Below are 16090 nucleotides of genomic sequence, written 5' to 3' on the forward strand. Positions count from 1 at the left end.
TGTATCAGCCTCAAGTTTAAATTAGGAAAAAGATAAAAAGATACATTTCTCTGATGGACAGCATAGTAAGAAAGAAAAAAACCCCAATATAAATGTGATATTAAAAATGCAGAAATAAATAACAGTTTTGTTGAGACCTGCTGCATTTGAAATTGTGTCTTTAATGTAAAAGCATATAATAAAATTAAACAATGACGCAAACTGCATGTTTTTTTAATCCCTTGGGTGTAAGGTGCATCATTCTCTCAGGACATAAAATAAACAACGGTGCAGATTGGCCGTTGGGTGGCGATGTGAGCTGAATGACCGCAGGAGAAACAGCAACATGCAAGTGTGTCTGCATAGAAATGATTGATATACGCCGCTCTCCTAATAATCCTATATGCTCCTTACGCCAGCAGCAACTGCATCATGTCTTCAAGGGGAGCTGTGATCATGCTTTTCATTGAGCATAAAGTACAAAGGAGGCACCATAGAGATAAATTAAATCACAATAAAACTGAAATCCAAAATATATTATAACCTCCTATTGAGGGATTATTCACTTCTCTACAATTACAGAATATACTGGACATAAGGCTATGACTCAGATGAACTCATGATATACAAATGCACAAACATACACATACAGTACAATAACAACGACTCTTAAACACATACAGTCGGTCATGAACACACATATACAGTACATGGACGAATGTAGATGAGGACAATAATATATACGGTTACATGTGTGTGTGGGGGAGAGAACTCTTTCCACATTCAATAAAAGGACTGTTGTGATTTTTGTTGGCAACACCTGACATGGTCACAATCTCCGAAGTGAAAAATGTAGCTGGAAAATGTACGAAGGAGGGTAGGAAAACAGGAAGTAATTGGCTACATTTACATGCACAGCATAACCTGGCTGGTTGTCGTACTTTGGCCTGACCTGTCCATCTGATTGAGGAGACTTAAGCATACCAAGTCAATTTAATAACCAGGTTCAGCACTATTTTTTTTTTTAAAGAAAGCTGGTTGGTGTGGGGCAGTGCTGGCCCCGTTGCCATTGACAAACAAAATGACTGAATATAAAGATGAACTCGGGTCTGAAACCTTCGTCCATGTGTGTTAAGTCTGTCTTTTTTTCCACGCGATATTCAGTCACACCTGTCCTTTAGTCTGCTGATGGATCCAGTCAGTGAACTTGACCACCTGTGTGTAGACACCGGGGCGGTTCAGCCTCGCACAGCCCTCACCCCAGCTCACAATCCCCGCCAGGAACCACCGCCTGCCTCGCTCCAGACACACCAACGGACCTCCGGAGTCACCCTGAGGCAGCACAAATGCACAGTGGTGGACATTCAGACAAATAGACAGGAACATAAATATGAATACAGAATATAAAAACATTTCCAGAGCAGCTGAAGTGATTTTTCACAGCAGAAACAGAAAACCAATGTCATAGAGGATGTGAGCTATAAGCAGTATTCTGCCACCAGCAGTTAGCTTCACTTTAACATTATGTTGATAGTCGCAACCGCTGTCGCCACTTGTTGGCAGTTCATTTTTACTTATGATATCTTCAACCTCTATCGGAAGTGTGTTATAAATCCTGGGAAATGTAGAAAATCAAACTGAATTTGAATTCCGTGAGAGATGTCATTATTCCATAAAAATTCATACTTGTGCGTCGACACACCAACAGTGATTACACGCTCACCTGGCAGGCGTCCACCCCTCCTTGCATGTTCCCAGCGCACAGCATCCTGGGAGTGACGGCCTCGTCATACAGTTTGTTACAAGTCTTCCTGTTGATGATCTTCACTGTGGCCTCTTGTAAGCGAGCGGCCAGTTCACCTATAATTAAAGCAAACATCTTGTGGTATTATGAATGTCACCATGCTGTGATGCTTGTCTATTTTGGCCCCATATTGCCTCGTTTCAAAACGTCCACAAGATCTAAAAACATACTTTTTTGTAAACTTCAAAAAACTTTACCGTCCTCCACGAGGACCCCCCAGCCTGTGACGTAGCAGCTGGTTCCTGTTGTGAAGGTGTGCGAGGGCGCGGGGACGCACACAGGCTGCACCAAGTCATTGAAGAAGACAGGAGCACTGAGCTCAAGGAGGGCGATGTCGTAGTCGGAGGTGAACTGGTCGTACTGCGGGTGCAGGAGGATCCGGCGAATTGGTCTGGTGGATGCTCCGTTGTTCCCCGACGTCATCACCCGCATTCCCATGTAGGCCCGCCACGCACGGGCATCTGAGTATCTGCAGACACAACGTTCATGGACATAGAGCACACATGGATTATGATTATTATAATGAGGCTTCCAGGCGTCTTTCTTACTTAATGGCATCTGAGTCCTGGAAGCAGTGAGCTGCAGAGATGAGCCAGCGGTTGGCGACCAGCGTGGCTCCACAGACGTGTCCGTAACGATCCATCTGGAGGCTGACCTGCCACGGCCACGACCCCGCCCCAGCGTCAAAGCCACCCACTATCTTAGTCCGCTTCCTGGGCCTGCTGCCACAGCCTGGGACACACAGGGAGACAGAGGAGGCACACATTATTGAGCAGAAGTCTCTTTGGAAATTGAAAGGACTTTCATTCCGTCGCAATTACAACTTACCACAGCGCAGTTCATCGGAGCTGTCGAAGCAGTCTTTGACTCCGTCACACTCAGGGTTAACCTTACCGACACACTTTCCGTTGGCACATTTGAATGAGGATGAGGAGCAGCCTTTAAGGTCTAATGGGAATAACAGACATAGTTAGGCAGAGTGAAACAAAGGGCACTTTAAATAGAGAGAGAAGTACTTTTATAAATGCAACATATTGCATTAAAATAAACTTAAATTGATCAGTTAGTGCAACCAGTGATGTCTGACGTCATGAACACTCACACGCTCTGGTACAGTTGAGTTCATCGCTGCGGTCTTTGCACTCAATAACACCGTTACACACCGAAGACTTTGGCAAACAGACTTTGTTGGAACACGCGTGGTGACATTTAGCTCCTGAAAAACAACCACATAAGCTTTAAATCATCAAAATAACAACGAGCACAGATTGTGTTACGACAGTGTCAGTCTACCCACCACAGGCGCCCTCTTCACTGCTGTCTGCACAGGAGCTCACACACTGGCTGCTTTGAGGCTTACACTGGCCGTTCCCACACAGCACCTCACCTGGCCTGCAGAATGCTACATGTTTTACACATATGTGCAAACATGCACATAGAAACACACAGACACATACAAATCTGAGTGTAGCACGAAAGTCTTTCAGATTAAGTGTGAACAAAAAAAACCTACATCGGTCAAGTGTACGGCCCTTTTGCATCTACAATAGCGTCTTCAGGCAACAGACTTACAGCATTTAGCCTCGTCCCGTCCGTCTGAGCAGTCTTTCACTCCATCACACACCTTCTTCAAAGGGATACAGCGTCCATCTCCGCAGCGATACTGCCGAGGACAGGCTGGGGATAGACAGGGATGGAATTTGAAAGCACTCTCTGGAATTACAGTACTTTCTTTGGTGTAGATGTGGATATGAGACCCCAAGTTCCCTCATGAATGACTTGCTGTATCAGTTAGCCTCTCTGACGGAGCAAATTGCATCAGATTTGACTTACTGCCCTCTGGAGAGAAGGCGCGGTAGAGCAAGTAGAAGCCCTTGTGGGTGAGAGATTCGTCCGAATGGAAGTGGAGGGAGAGAGGAGAGGAGTAGACTCGCCTTTTGCTGCTGTCTGACACTGGATTACACAGTCTAGATGCAGAGGAGCACAAAAGTAAGGAATTTGACTTTTAAACTCACACATGCAGGCACATAAAACAATGGCTTAAACAATTAATAGATAAAACACATTTACAGGAAGTGAATATTGTAAAATCGATTGATGCGGATGAAATGCTAACCCAAAGTTGCTAACGTGGGCCACACAGCTCAGTTTCACAACTCACTTGACCCCTCCGATGTCCAGCCAGTCTTTCTCACAACCGTCTGATGACGAGGAATCCTGAATGTCCATCATCACGATCGTCATGGAGATCAGGTATCCTGGCAACGGCGCCTGATAAAGTAACCAAAGACGACTAAAGAAAGCGTCGACAGGCTGGAACGTGGACGGGTTAAATGTGAAAGGAATGATTCACTCTTTCACTCTCTTACATTCCAACTTCTCTTTCTTATTACACACGCACACACACACACACGCACACACACGTCTACACTCACCCGTAGTATCCAGGTGCAGTCTACGTTGGGAGGGTAATAGGAGGGGTAGTAGGGGGAGGTAATAGAGCCGTTCCAGGAGGAAATCGACCCTCCACAACCTGCAGGGGGAGTGAAGTGCACAGAATACACAATAACAACAAGGCAACTTTGCTCTACATCTGCTAATAAGTGGAAATAAATCATTCCAGCACGTACGTGAACATATCACACAAGATTTATCTGTTCATGAGAGCACTCAAACCTGCTTTTGGGATGGCTTGGAAGTAAGCTTTGAAGATTGCTCCATCCCTCTGTCTGCTGAAGGAGAAGGTGACCAACATCACATTCCCAGAGGATGTCAGCTTCATGACAGGCGACGGACCCGAAATAGGCAGCCCACACCACCTGAGACAGGTAAATGCATCCAGGATACGTATATATACACAACATACAAATGAGACATACTACAGAGATGAGATCAGCACTGCACCAGAGAATGAATGTCTTTACCGTGCAATTATCTTGTTCTGTAATGGAAGTAAAAAGTCGTAGGCCGAGAGCTTGTGGGCGGTGCAGCTTCCTGGCGTGGCACCGTGCAGGGTGAGGATGACCAGTCGAACCACGTGACCCGACGGCACACGAAGACGCCACTGGTAGTACGGCTTCTTGGGACTCACAAGGCTCAGGGTGCGGTTGTTCCCATATTTGGCATAGAGGTCAAAGGACATCGCTAGACAGAGGACGTGATTTATTCAATATTTAGATTAATATTTAGAAGACGAACGATGTTCGGTGCACTTGTTCCTGTTCTGTCAGCAGAGCCAGCATGCAGGCCTTGAAAGCAGCATTAATGGCCACCTTAAAAGTTGAGATCACACTTTGTCTCTAATTATTAACTCGTCATTAGAAACCTGATCTTAAGGTTTTGTGATATTAAGTCAAAGCCTTGCTCTTCTCACCTTGGAAGCCAAGCTGCCACTTCCCACTCTGGATGCTGTTTGGATTCTTACTCTTGTCGGATTTTTCTTCCGATTCAAAGTCGTCAGGGTCCAAACCTACATACACACACAGAACATGCCAAAACACTCAAATTCAGGACCACTCCAGAGCAATAAATACCCTTATATAAAATCAGAAATAACATTTAATTCTAAAATTAAATAAAAATAAATTATTCCTGGGTAAAATATTTAAAAAGCTAGGGTTGGCCATTAATTAGTTGTTTCTATTTTAAATGTCATGGTGTGTTAAGCATTTGTGAGTTTTTAATTTATGGATGTAACTGTTTAAAATCAATGTATTAGTAGTTATTGTATAGTATTAAGCTAATATCTGCATATTGTTGTGGCCAAAAACCACATGTGTGCATATGTCTGTGGTTAATCTGCATATAATGTACAGTAAGAGCCTCTACCCAGCAGGTGGAGCATGTCGTCATCTTGCTCCATGAAATAGCGCTGCTCGTTGCGGCTGTCCCGCTGCACCTTGTTGCTGCCAGGAAGCCTGCGCTGCAGTCTCTCGGGGCCGGACCTCTGGATCGCCACTGCAACGGCATCCGGGGCGGAGAATTGACTCCAGTAGAAGACATTGAGCCCTTCTGCTCCTTCACTGTCACACAAAGGGTTTACAATGTTGCTATTCTGCAAAAAGGACATATAACCGAGTATGTTGTTGTCATGAATGCTCCTTTTGTGTATGAACTGTTGCACATGTCATTTCATCAGTAGGCTTTTTGTTAGTGCATCAAACCTGAAGGCAGTAATTCCTGAGTGCAGGTAGTAAGAGCTCCACGGCGAGGACTCGTAGAGTTCTGAGAACTGTATTTAAAAAAAGACAAAAAAAGGATGGTTTACCACATATAGGTGTGACATCACAGCGGTGCAAGTGAGGTCACTTTTCACTTGTAACACATGAACACACCTGGTCGAACACGCCTGAGTTCAACAAAAGCATTGTTCTTGTATCAACCTCTGCTAGTGTGTATTTTGACTTTGAACAGCACAGAGCTCCATTGTGTCTCTACCTGCCGGCCGTGTAGAGTTAGGACCCTGGAAGGTATGGGCTCCTGGCCTTGACTTCACCTGTTCTTTAATGAACAGATGGCTGTACAGATACTATGACCACTTAACAAGCCTGCTAACTCACCCTCACAGCTGACTAAAGGAGCATTACACTATGTCAGTGTAGAGTTTGGGGGATTTACACCCATCAACTTGCCATTTCTCCACTGCTCAGCAAGAATGTTCAGCCGAGCATCTGACCCTTTGCTCTAAAATCCCAAATTCCCCCTCTCGTATCTCTGTCCAGCCCCGAATCCCTCTGTCATCCCACCCTGCCCTACTGTCCTGTCTCTCCCTCTCAACCCCCAGCGTCAAACTGAGGTTCACCTCCTCTCTGTAGTGTTCGGCACACAGAGTGGCTGATTGTGTGAAAGCTACACAGACAATGTTTTTATTGAAGGCCTGCTCTTCCTCTCACTCTTGCTGCCTGGGCCTAGCTGGACTCACAAATACCAGGCTTGTCCTCAGCCCTGAAAGGGCCCTGTCCCTGGGGGTCTCGGGAACTTGCACACACACACACACACAGTGCCCAGCTCCTGTTTCAGCTTTACATTTAACACCACCAGAGAGAGACAGAGAGAGGGACAGAGGGGAGAAAAGTGGTGCAGAAAAAAAAAAAAAACAGAGAGAAAGAGAGTAGAGGACAAAGCCGAATAAAGAGAAAAGGAAACAAATAAGAATGCAAAGACATTAATGGGGAGTAGAAAGAGGGCAGCGGTGTTTTGAAAGCCCAACATTAAAGACACTAGTAGCCTGCTGCAGTGAACCATATCAACGTTTGAACAGCAAGATCAGCTTCAGCTGAGAGCGGGAAGGTCAAGCAGCACTCTAACGTGTCATTCAGAGGGGAGGCAGTGACGGACAAGTCCATCGTTCCACTTACATAATGGTTCAAAGCCTGAGCCTGCAGGCGGAACTGAGGAGAGGTGGAGTCAGTCAGCTCTGAGGAGAAGCTCAGGTTTGGGAACTCCACACTGCCACCGAGGAAGAACACTGAGGAGGGCGGAGCTGGAGAGGAGGAGGTATAGAGATTTGAGACAGGTGCACTAGAGTGACTGCGGGTGTAAGTCACAATTAACACATTTTAGGGACAGGAGAAAAGCAGGTCATTACTCACATGTTAGGAAGTGGAGAGTCAGTGCAATGGCAGCAGCGAAGGGAAAGAAAGGCAGGAGAACCAACATCCATCTCCTCCAGGAGCCACAGACCGGAGCTCGCCCCCCCTCCACCTTCTGCTCCTCCTGGTCCTCAGGCTTCGTGGGGGGGCCCAGTGACTGGGTGGGCTCCTTCACCTCCCCCTCTCCCTTCCAGAGACAAGGGCATGACTCAAATATCATACCGGCTTTTAATGTCTGTGCTCAAGTTGCTTCTAATTGTTTGCATTTTACTCTTGTGTGCACGGCAATGAAGAAAAAGCAGCCCATCTGCCAAACTCAATGAGACATCGATTTAATGGCTGAGCAGCCACTGATTCAGGGAGAGTAACGGTGAGCATCTCTGAGCTGAAAGGATCTCCTAAAACATTTAAGGGGTTGGCAGGATTCCCCGGGGGAGCAGACAAAGCGTGGCTAGACGAGTCTGCTTTCCCACGGCCTGGCTCTGCGGTGTCAGCACTCAATCAAGTGTCTCACCCTGATGTGGACATGGTGATGTGAGAAAGACACCCACATACCGCTAGAGTCAGATTTTGCAATTAAGATGAGCCGTGGCTGACTGGGTTTGATGGGTTCTGGTTATTGTGCATCATTTTGCTTTTGCCAAAAAAAAAAAAAAAAAAAGCTCACCAAAGTTAAACTGACAAATGTCGTTGTATACACATAGAACAGTTCTCGCAGAAAGCAAAGTCATGTTTGGCACAAATGCCCTTTACGCGCAATTGATAGAGCACACTGATGGTGCCTTACCTGTGCAGCGGAGCAGCCTGATAGTCCATGCCCGGAGACGCAGTACACTTCGCAAGTTTTTCTTTTGAGGAGAGTCCTCATAGCACTGTCCCGTTTAGCTCCGGAGAGGCGATATGCAACAATACCTCAGGCATAGAAACGATGGAGAGAGAGAGAGAGAGAGGAAACCCCCACTGTCGCTGCCTTTGAAAAAAAAAAGCGCAGAAATCCGACCTGAGCGGCTCGGATGCGGCGGGCATTCACCGCCTCCCGTTTACCTGAACTGGGCGGCAGGTGTCACACGGAGCCCCAGAATGCAGCGCGGGGGACAATGAGAGCACTATGAAGGGCTAAGCCTACCATCCCCACAACCATCAGTGGGGCAGATATTGTGGGCAAACCTCCTCGCTGTGTATGCGGGAGTAAAGCTGGGAGGCACAAAGGGGTGCTTGATGGAAACGTGTGCGAGGTATAACAATTGGGGTTCGGCTGCTGGACCCTTGGATGCTCCATGGGGGCTCAATGACAACCTGCAAATAGAAAGTTTGGCACCAAACTTGACCGCTGTGAGGGTGCAACAGGACATAACAGGGTGTAACAGTGACTGTCTCACTGAGCTTTCTGTTATTGTTATTGCTGCCTTGCTTTTGCTGCTTTGTCTGTCAAAGCACTTTGTAAACTATGTTTTTAAAGGTGCTATATAAATAAAGTTATTATTATTATTATTATAACATGGGTTTATAGTCCAAGAATTGGAGGGAGGAATGCAGCTAAGATACTTTATTAGAATAAAATCTTTCAAAAGCACTTCCTGTTTGCTTAGTTGGAGGTGTATACCTGAGTCACATGAATAACACATAAAAGGCAAACATTGCTCTTGAATAAATACACAGTACACTGATGATGCTTTTATTATTTGGTGTGAGCGACAGAATATTTAAACATCTGCTGGCACTGGATGAATAAGAGCTTCATCATGTCAGCTGATATGGCTGTAGATCCAGGAGGTGAACTTGTTGACCCTGGTGTAGACCCCAGGCAGGTTTGGTCTGCCACAGCCCGCCCCCCAGCTGACGATGCCAATCAGGAACCAGCGACCCCCGCCCGGTCCCTGACAGGACAGAGGACCCCCTGAATCGCCCTGAGAAACAAAAAGTGCAGTTGATGCAGAAAGAACATGAAACAAGTATACGGCAACTTTCACAGCTTCACATCCACCAGTATAAATTAAAGTGCAGGTAATTATGGGTGATTCAGTCAGATGTGAGCTCACCCTGCAGGCGTCACGCTCTCCAGAGAGGACCCCGGCACACAGCATGCGGGATGAGACAGGTCCGTAGCTCTTCTTACAGTCAGTCTGGCTCAGTAGGGACACCTCTGCTTTCTGCAGCACTGAGGGCAGCACTTTGTCTGCAGGGGGGCAAGATGGACGTAGATCATGCAAATGACAGATATGAATATATACGCATCTGGGCGGCTTTAAGCTGACATTAGCAGTAGCTCATGAAGAGTGCAGGAGTTGATAAAGAGGCTCTCTTCCTAAATGGAGCTGGAAAAAAGCAGCACAGGAGCATGTATCTAAGGTGTTGCTCACCCTCCTCAGAGCGGTATCCCCACCCGGTGACAATGCAGCGATGGCTGTCAGTGACAGTGTGGGAGGAAGGTGGCAGGCACACAGGCTGGACCAGCGGGCTGAGGGAGGGAGGCCAGGGCTTCTTCAGCTGCAGCAGGGCGATGTCATAGTCGAACGTGTACGCGTTGTAATACTCGTGCACCACGATCCGCTGGATCTCCGCCACGTGTTTGGCACTGCCCTGTGTCAGCATGCCGAGGTGGGCGCTCCAGTAACGTGGGTCAGACAGCCTGGTGGAGTCAGAGGTCAAGGGTCATCAGAGGGAGACAGATGTAGATCATACTGTCTTTAATAAAACTTGAAAGCAGATGAGATCAGTGACAGGTTTGTTCATAAAATCAATACTATGACCCGGAAGCCTTTTACTTGATGATTGCCGGATTAACTAATATTATGCATGTACATGTTCGCAACTCGTGTCCACACAAAGGCATGACATGTGAAGGGTGTTTGCAAATACATTTACAGTGTTTTAAGGGGTCACACATTTTAAAGAATGGTATCAGTAAGAGTAGGCCTGCTGCTCTATACTTCAAATATGTGATCATATAACTACAACAGGAGTGAGTGTGACTGACCTTTCCTTGCTGAAGCAGTGTGCTGCTGAGATGAGCCAATCAGAGGAGAGGACAGAAGCACCACAGTACAGGTTACCAGAGAAGTGGAGGCTGACCTGCCACGGCCACTCCCCCTCCACAGAGTTATCTCCACCTACGATACGCTCTTGTCCTGTAGATGAACCAATGGTCTTCACCAAGGAGGGACGACCACAGGCTGAGGAGCACAGAGATGGATACTGTTGTTATACTCGTTATATTATACTGGACACAACATATATGGAGATGTGCAGTGTATTACAAATCCCCCAACGAGAGACAAAGCAATGTTATTACTATTATTGTGACCATGTGCAGTTTATAGATCTATTAGGAATTTATAGTTCACAGTGTTTTCTGTATTAGTGTTGGTTTACAGTGGGGTTTCTATGCTGACATACTGAGTCATCACCATGACTGCTGCCGCCTTATTAAAAAGTAGAGCTTTGACGTGTGTGTGTGTGTGTGTGTGCATGTACAATATTGTCCCGAATCAGTGAGTGATCAAAGACAAGCCTGTTCCCATCACCTTGAGACCCCATTATGATGAAATAACAGCGAACAGAGAGCGCCATTACAGCTGGGTCACCTCAGTGCTGCAGGTCAGCAGGTTTGGTGCATGCTGCCCAGTGGATTATAAAATAACGACAACATTCTCATGAAGCCACATGAAGGATCTGGCAGAGAACTGGCAGTGTAGCGGCACTATAATCAGTATCAGTTGCTTCATTGTGAGCCAACAACTCAGGTGGAACATAACTAAATGCGTGTGATCCTGGCTTAGTTGATAAATCATTTAACTGGTCTTCATTTTAGTGAAAAACAGCTTTAAGAAAGGTTCCTGACAGACTACAATTACGCTGATAGTAAGGTAAACAATTAAGACGATAAAAGGGTGGAGGAAACAGCATGTTACCATCATATTACTTCCATAATTTGTTTGGAACTGGATGTTAAAATGTCAAATGATGGAGGCCAGAACAGTTGAGTTATTCAAAATTTGTTGACATGTTGACATTTTAAAAGACCCAAGGTGCAAGATGTATTGCTAGAAAAAGGGGTGGATACAGAAATATAAAATGATATTGATTTTCCTTTCTTTATGTTGCCACTTCAAGATGTGCACATGGAGCAGGTAATGCAGAGCGCTCACCACAGTCAGCCTCATCACTGTGGTCCTGACAGTCAAGAACACCGTCACACTTTGCGTTTTTCTTCAAGATGCAGGAGCCACTGTTGCATTGATACCTGATTGCGGAGCAGGTTGTTTCTGACAAAAGCAGAGAACATTATGGCAATTATTACTGGTTAAAGGGTAAAAAGGGGACACAGATTAACTGTAAAGATTCTTACCCTGAGTGCAGTTGATCTCATCTATTCCATTGGTGCAGTCCGTCTCTCCGTTGCACACAAACAAAGGATGCAGAGGGCTGTTACCACCGCAGTTCTTTGTCGGCCTCGCTGTGAACATATGTAATATTTTTCCAATGTGTGACTTGATTCCAAATACAATGAAAAGACAGTGTAATGTGTTACCAGTACTTCACAGTGCCTTTTTTTTTCTTTTAGACAACCAGTACTATGTAACTTATATAGGACAACTTACAGCAGAAGACCTCGTCACTCTCATCCTGGCAGTCGTCCAGGCCGTCACAGCGGCGACTCTTTTCCACACACAGTCCTGTGGAGCACAGGAAGTGGCTCTCCGGACAGGCTGGTGCACACAGGAGCGGGAAAAGAGACAAATTAAGTGCATTGACAAAAATTGCTTTTGCTGCATTATTCCTACTCTAGTGACTAAAAGACACCACAAGGCGCTTACTGTGTTTATGCCACTCAAAACTATGTGAATGACACAAAATGTTTTCTCTCTGTAAAACAGATTGTAATTTTTAGAATCTACAAACAAAGTCATGAACTCACATCCACACTGAAGCACAATGAAACACCTATGATCTTTTCCTACAGTGTATCCTGGCTGTTATAATGAGTCGGGCTCTGGGCCCGGCAGTGCTTACGCTGGCTGATATTGTAGCTGCTGTAGGACGCCTGGAAAGGCTGAGCAGAGTTACGTGAGCTGCAGCGAAACTCCACCTCTGGGCTGTGGTCAGCGATCCGAAACACCGTGTGGTGTCCCACGTAGCTGCCACAGAAACTGGGGAGGGAAAGCAACCATTAAGAAACCATCACAGGGTGTTGTCATGGGATGAATAAGAATTGACATCAATGTAAGAAATAACTTAACGGCTAAATAATACATATCATCAGACAGCGTTTATGATTGTAGATATTTGTAAAAATGGACACAATTACCTGAAATACTTGTGTCTTGAATACAGTGTAAATTTAGTTTTGAGTTTTAAACCTATGCCCACATACATGATTTCATTGACCTTCCACCAGCCATGTTCACAGCCCTTCACTTCCTTTGGTTTCAATACATAGTTCTGAAACTGCAGAGCAACTCCTAAAGCACTGTTGGGGGTCTAGAAAAAATACAGAGTACACAATCAATAAAAGCTATTTGAAGTCACCAGTAAAGAAAAACTCAGCCGCAGTTTTACAAGTCATGTATGTGTGTGTGTGCTCTACCTCGAACTTCCAGGTGCAGAAGCACTGTGGGGGCAGAAGGCTGGGGTGGAAGGGGCTGTAGATTTGACCAGTGATGCCAGGCTCTAACTGGGTCTCAATTTGAGACATACACACTGAGAGAGACAGAGACAGACTCAAGGATTATACTTTCACCGCCAGTGAATCCCAACGTGGTCTCTAGATAAATCTCAGGGGTGCAAAGATGAAAAATTAAACGGGGGAGAATCAAAGACATCTTTCTTATACCCAAAACAATGTTTTTATTCTACAGAAACCGTAGGTAGTCTTATCCCATTAAGGTCTCTTAAAATGACTCTGTTCACAGCTCATAGGCATGTGTTTAGGGATCACACACACAACCCCAGGCATATAAAGTAACAAGGTCAATGTGTCATACTTTCTTTAACAATGGCCTCAAAGTGTCCTCTGAAGCTCTTGTTGCCGTTGGTCATTCTGAAGGACAGCAGCATGACATTGGAGGTAGACACCAGGGAGAATGAGTTGGACACTGGCTCACACATCCTGCAGCACAGAGACACACTTTAGCTTATGTAAGGTTTATGTTTTAGAGAAAATACAGTGACGTATTGGAATAAAAGCCTTTGGAATTGCTAATAATGTGGAAAAACAGACCTGTGCAGAATGCGCCCTCTCATGGGCAGCAGGGCGTCGTACACAGTCAGGGCATCATTCACACAGTCGCTGGGCTCAATGAGGAAGGAGGTGACGGTCAGACGGATCATAGAGCCGGGGACAGCGGTGAGTTTTACATGGCAGTTCACACCACCCCATGACGAGAAGACGTTTAAAGGGACGCTCAGCCCGGGAAGGTTGGCATACAGCTTATCTACACACTGTGAGCCTGGGAGGAGAAAAAACCTTCAGGGACACACATTATGACATACAGTGTAACTTTTATTGCACTTAAGTATCATCTCTTACCTGCTCCATATGATGAATAATCTGATCGCTGAACAGCTGGAGGAAGACACAATAATCAGTCTCTGCATTGATACACACTTTTAGGATGCACATGTAAACACACGGACGCACCATTGATGAGGATGGAGTCTATATCTACTGGGAGACCCAGCAGGTAGCCTACGGAGGACCTGTTCATCAGGCTGGTGTGGACCGAGTCTCTGAAAATGGCTTCCACACACTCCTCACACACTGCTGGGCTCTTTAATCGAGGGACCACAAACACCATCCAGAAGTGAACCAGCACACCGCCCTTGTTGTTGTTACTGTGTGAGGAAAAATAGGGTTTACATCAACACTTTAAAAACAGGGTGTGTCGCTCAGCCGTAAATAAGTGTTGATGTTTGAAACTGGAATCAAAAGCACAAAGCGAAACATAAATATCAGCTGGACGTCTTTTTGCTTCATGATGATGATGACTAACAGGCCCACCGTACCTGAGGTCTGAAATGACAGCTTGCTTGTAGAGTCTGGCCACTGAGGACACCTTGTACACATTGCTCACCTACGAGACACCAGCAATTAACTGTAAGAGTCTCTCAGATCCTGGTTTAGCACTAACCATCAGGTAAATAACAGGGTTACATCAATACGTACCACGTGTTGTATTTTGTTTGCCATGGACACAAACTCATGGGATTCTGCCTGCCGGTACTCCGGGATAAACTCCACGTTGGCAACACGAAACACACCGGCAAAATACGCTCCACTGTTGCTCTCCCTGCGAACTAATTAAATCAAGTCAAAACTTGCATTATACGGTGAAGTTCCACTTTGATGGAGTCTTGTAATCAAACGACTATAAAGATATTAATATGGGACTTAAGTATAAGAATCCTCTCACTTACATATGAAGACCCACAGCAGGGACCACATGATAATCACCACCACACACACCACCGCTGCGATGATGACAGCCAGGTGAGGGATGCTCAGCAGACGGGCCTGCAGCCACTTGAGTCCCTTGGGCTTCCGTCTCGTCTTCCTGAACTTCCTGTAGATCTTCCGCAGAGTGTGGTCAACTGTGGCCACCTCCACAGACACATCTGCAATCTACAAGCCAGGGAGGGAGGACACATTCACACTCTTAATGCAAAGCGGCCATCGCGGTGGCAGTCAATTTGACTTGCCCTTTTCGAGGGGTCATTTCAATCTGTGTGGATTCTAATAGGGATGCGGTTAATGATGCTGAAATGATATGTAAAGCACAAGTCTCTTGACACTGTAGATCTGCCACCAGGTTCAGTGTTGGGGCAAAAGGGCACAAGAGAGCACTTCGAGGACCACGAGGAGGTTAAATTACTGGAAAAAGATCAAGAGCACATAACCTTGCTTCTACCATTCATCTCATATCACTGTACCTTATCCAGGTCAGCTAGTTTAGATTACAGTAGGCTGAAAAATATGCTAATCAATCCAGAATGCACAGAGACATGAGTGGGCAAGTGTTCAAATAGCACAAGGTCACAGCATGCACTGAAAAAACATCAATGCTCATAAAGGTAAACAAAGCCATCACATTTAGCTGTTGATCTGCCAACAGTGAAGTAAGCCCGAGTCTACCAGTAATGACGCTCCATTACCGGTCACGTTGGCTTGAGAAGAAAGCCCGACAGCAACGGTAACTCCATCAGATGCAGCGCTCGGCTCTCATTGAGTTACCCAATGCACATATATTATTCATTCAGTGTCATCCCATACTGTGCAAGCGGCACTTAATCCATCACAAGTTAGTGGGATATAGATTCCCCTATTTTACACATTTAATCATTTAATCAATGACAAAAGGTGTTAAATGTTTTGATGTTGTGTCCCCTCAAATCTCCAGGTTTTCATCTGGAGGACTGGCTATATTCCGAATTAAAATGTGCCAAAAGGATTTAACCGATTCAAATTAAGATTTAAAATGTTGTAGTTTAAGTTACGGTACTTCTAGAATAATAACCCCACATGAAGATACATCTTACTTACACTGGCAGCTTGCAGTTGAGATGCAGCATCATCTCCGCTTGTCTTCTCGTTGGCCTCGCGCTCTGTGCCCATGACACAGGCATCCCTTCAAGCCTCTATCATCTAATTCCTGATTTCCGGGTTTTAAGATCCATTATCTTTTTCCTTCAGCAAAAACCGCCTTATATAAAAAACGGC

General features: G+C 45.6%; 2 protein-coding genes across 2 annotated transcripts; both read right to left on the bottom strand.

The window, feature by feature from the left end:
* Positions 1 to 1143: 1143 nt before the first annotated feature.
* On the bottom strand, positions 1144 to 8298 carry LOC142937586 (suppressor of tumorigenicity 14 protein homolog). Its single transcript, XM_076080580.1, has 19 exons — positions 8162 to 8298; positions 7375 to 7561; positions 7141 to 7265; positions 5947 to 6014; positions 5612 to 5805; positions 5157 to 5252; positions 4708 to 4927; positions 4460 to 4602; positions 4219 to 4316; positions 3945 to 4054; positions 3617 to 3750; positions 3356 to 3460; positions 3081 to 3185; positions 2886 to 2999; positions 2612 to 2731; positions 2332 to 2515; positions 1981 to 2252; positions 1703 to 1839; positions 1144 to 1311 (listed from the first exon to the last, which is right to left on the bottom strand). Exons 1-19 carry the CDS (start codon positions 8240 to 8242, stop codon positions 1144 to 1146), a joined length of 2661 nt encoding a protein of 886 aa, XP_075936695.1. The 5' UTR covers positions 8243 to 8298.
* An 821-nt stretch (positions 8299 to 9119) lies between these two features.
* On the bottom strand, positions 9120 to 15985 carry tmprss7 (transmembrane serine protease 7). The gene is made up of 18 exons (XM_076080582.1): positions 15914 to 15985; positions 14791 to 14995; positions 14540 to 14670; positions 14380 to 14447; positions 14015 to 14208; positions 13904 to 13939; positions 13595 to 13823; positions 13359 to 13483; positions 12962 to 13074; positions 12749 to 12855; positions 12388 to 12524; positions 11976 to 12083; positions 11723 to 11830; positions 11523 to 11639; positions 10352 to 10547; positions 9735 to 10003; positions 9414 to 9550; positions 9120 to 9281 (listed from the first exon to the last, which is right to left on the bottom strand). The coding sequence occupies exons 1-18, from the start codon at positions 15983 to 15985 to the stop codon at positions 9120 to 9122; spliced, it is 2514 nt and encodes an 837-aa protein (XP_075936697.1).
* Positions 15986 to 16090: the final 105 nt, after the last annotated feature.

This window comes from Anarhichas minor, unplaced genomic scaffold, assembly GCF_050575085.1.
Source record: "Anarhichas minor isolate MPS153535 unplaced genomic scaffold, ASM5057508v1 ptg000074l, whole genome shotgun sequence".
NCBI classification, from domain to species: Eukaryota; Metazoa; Chordata; class Actinopteri; order Perciformes; family Anarhichadidae; genus Anarhichas; species Anarhichas minor.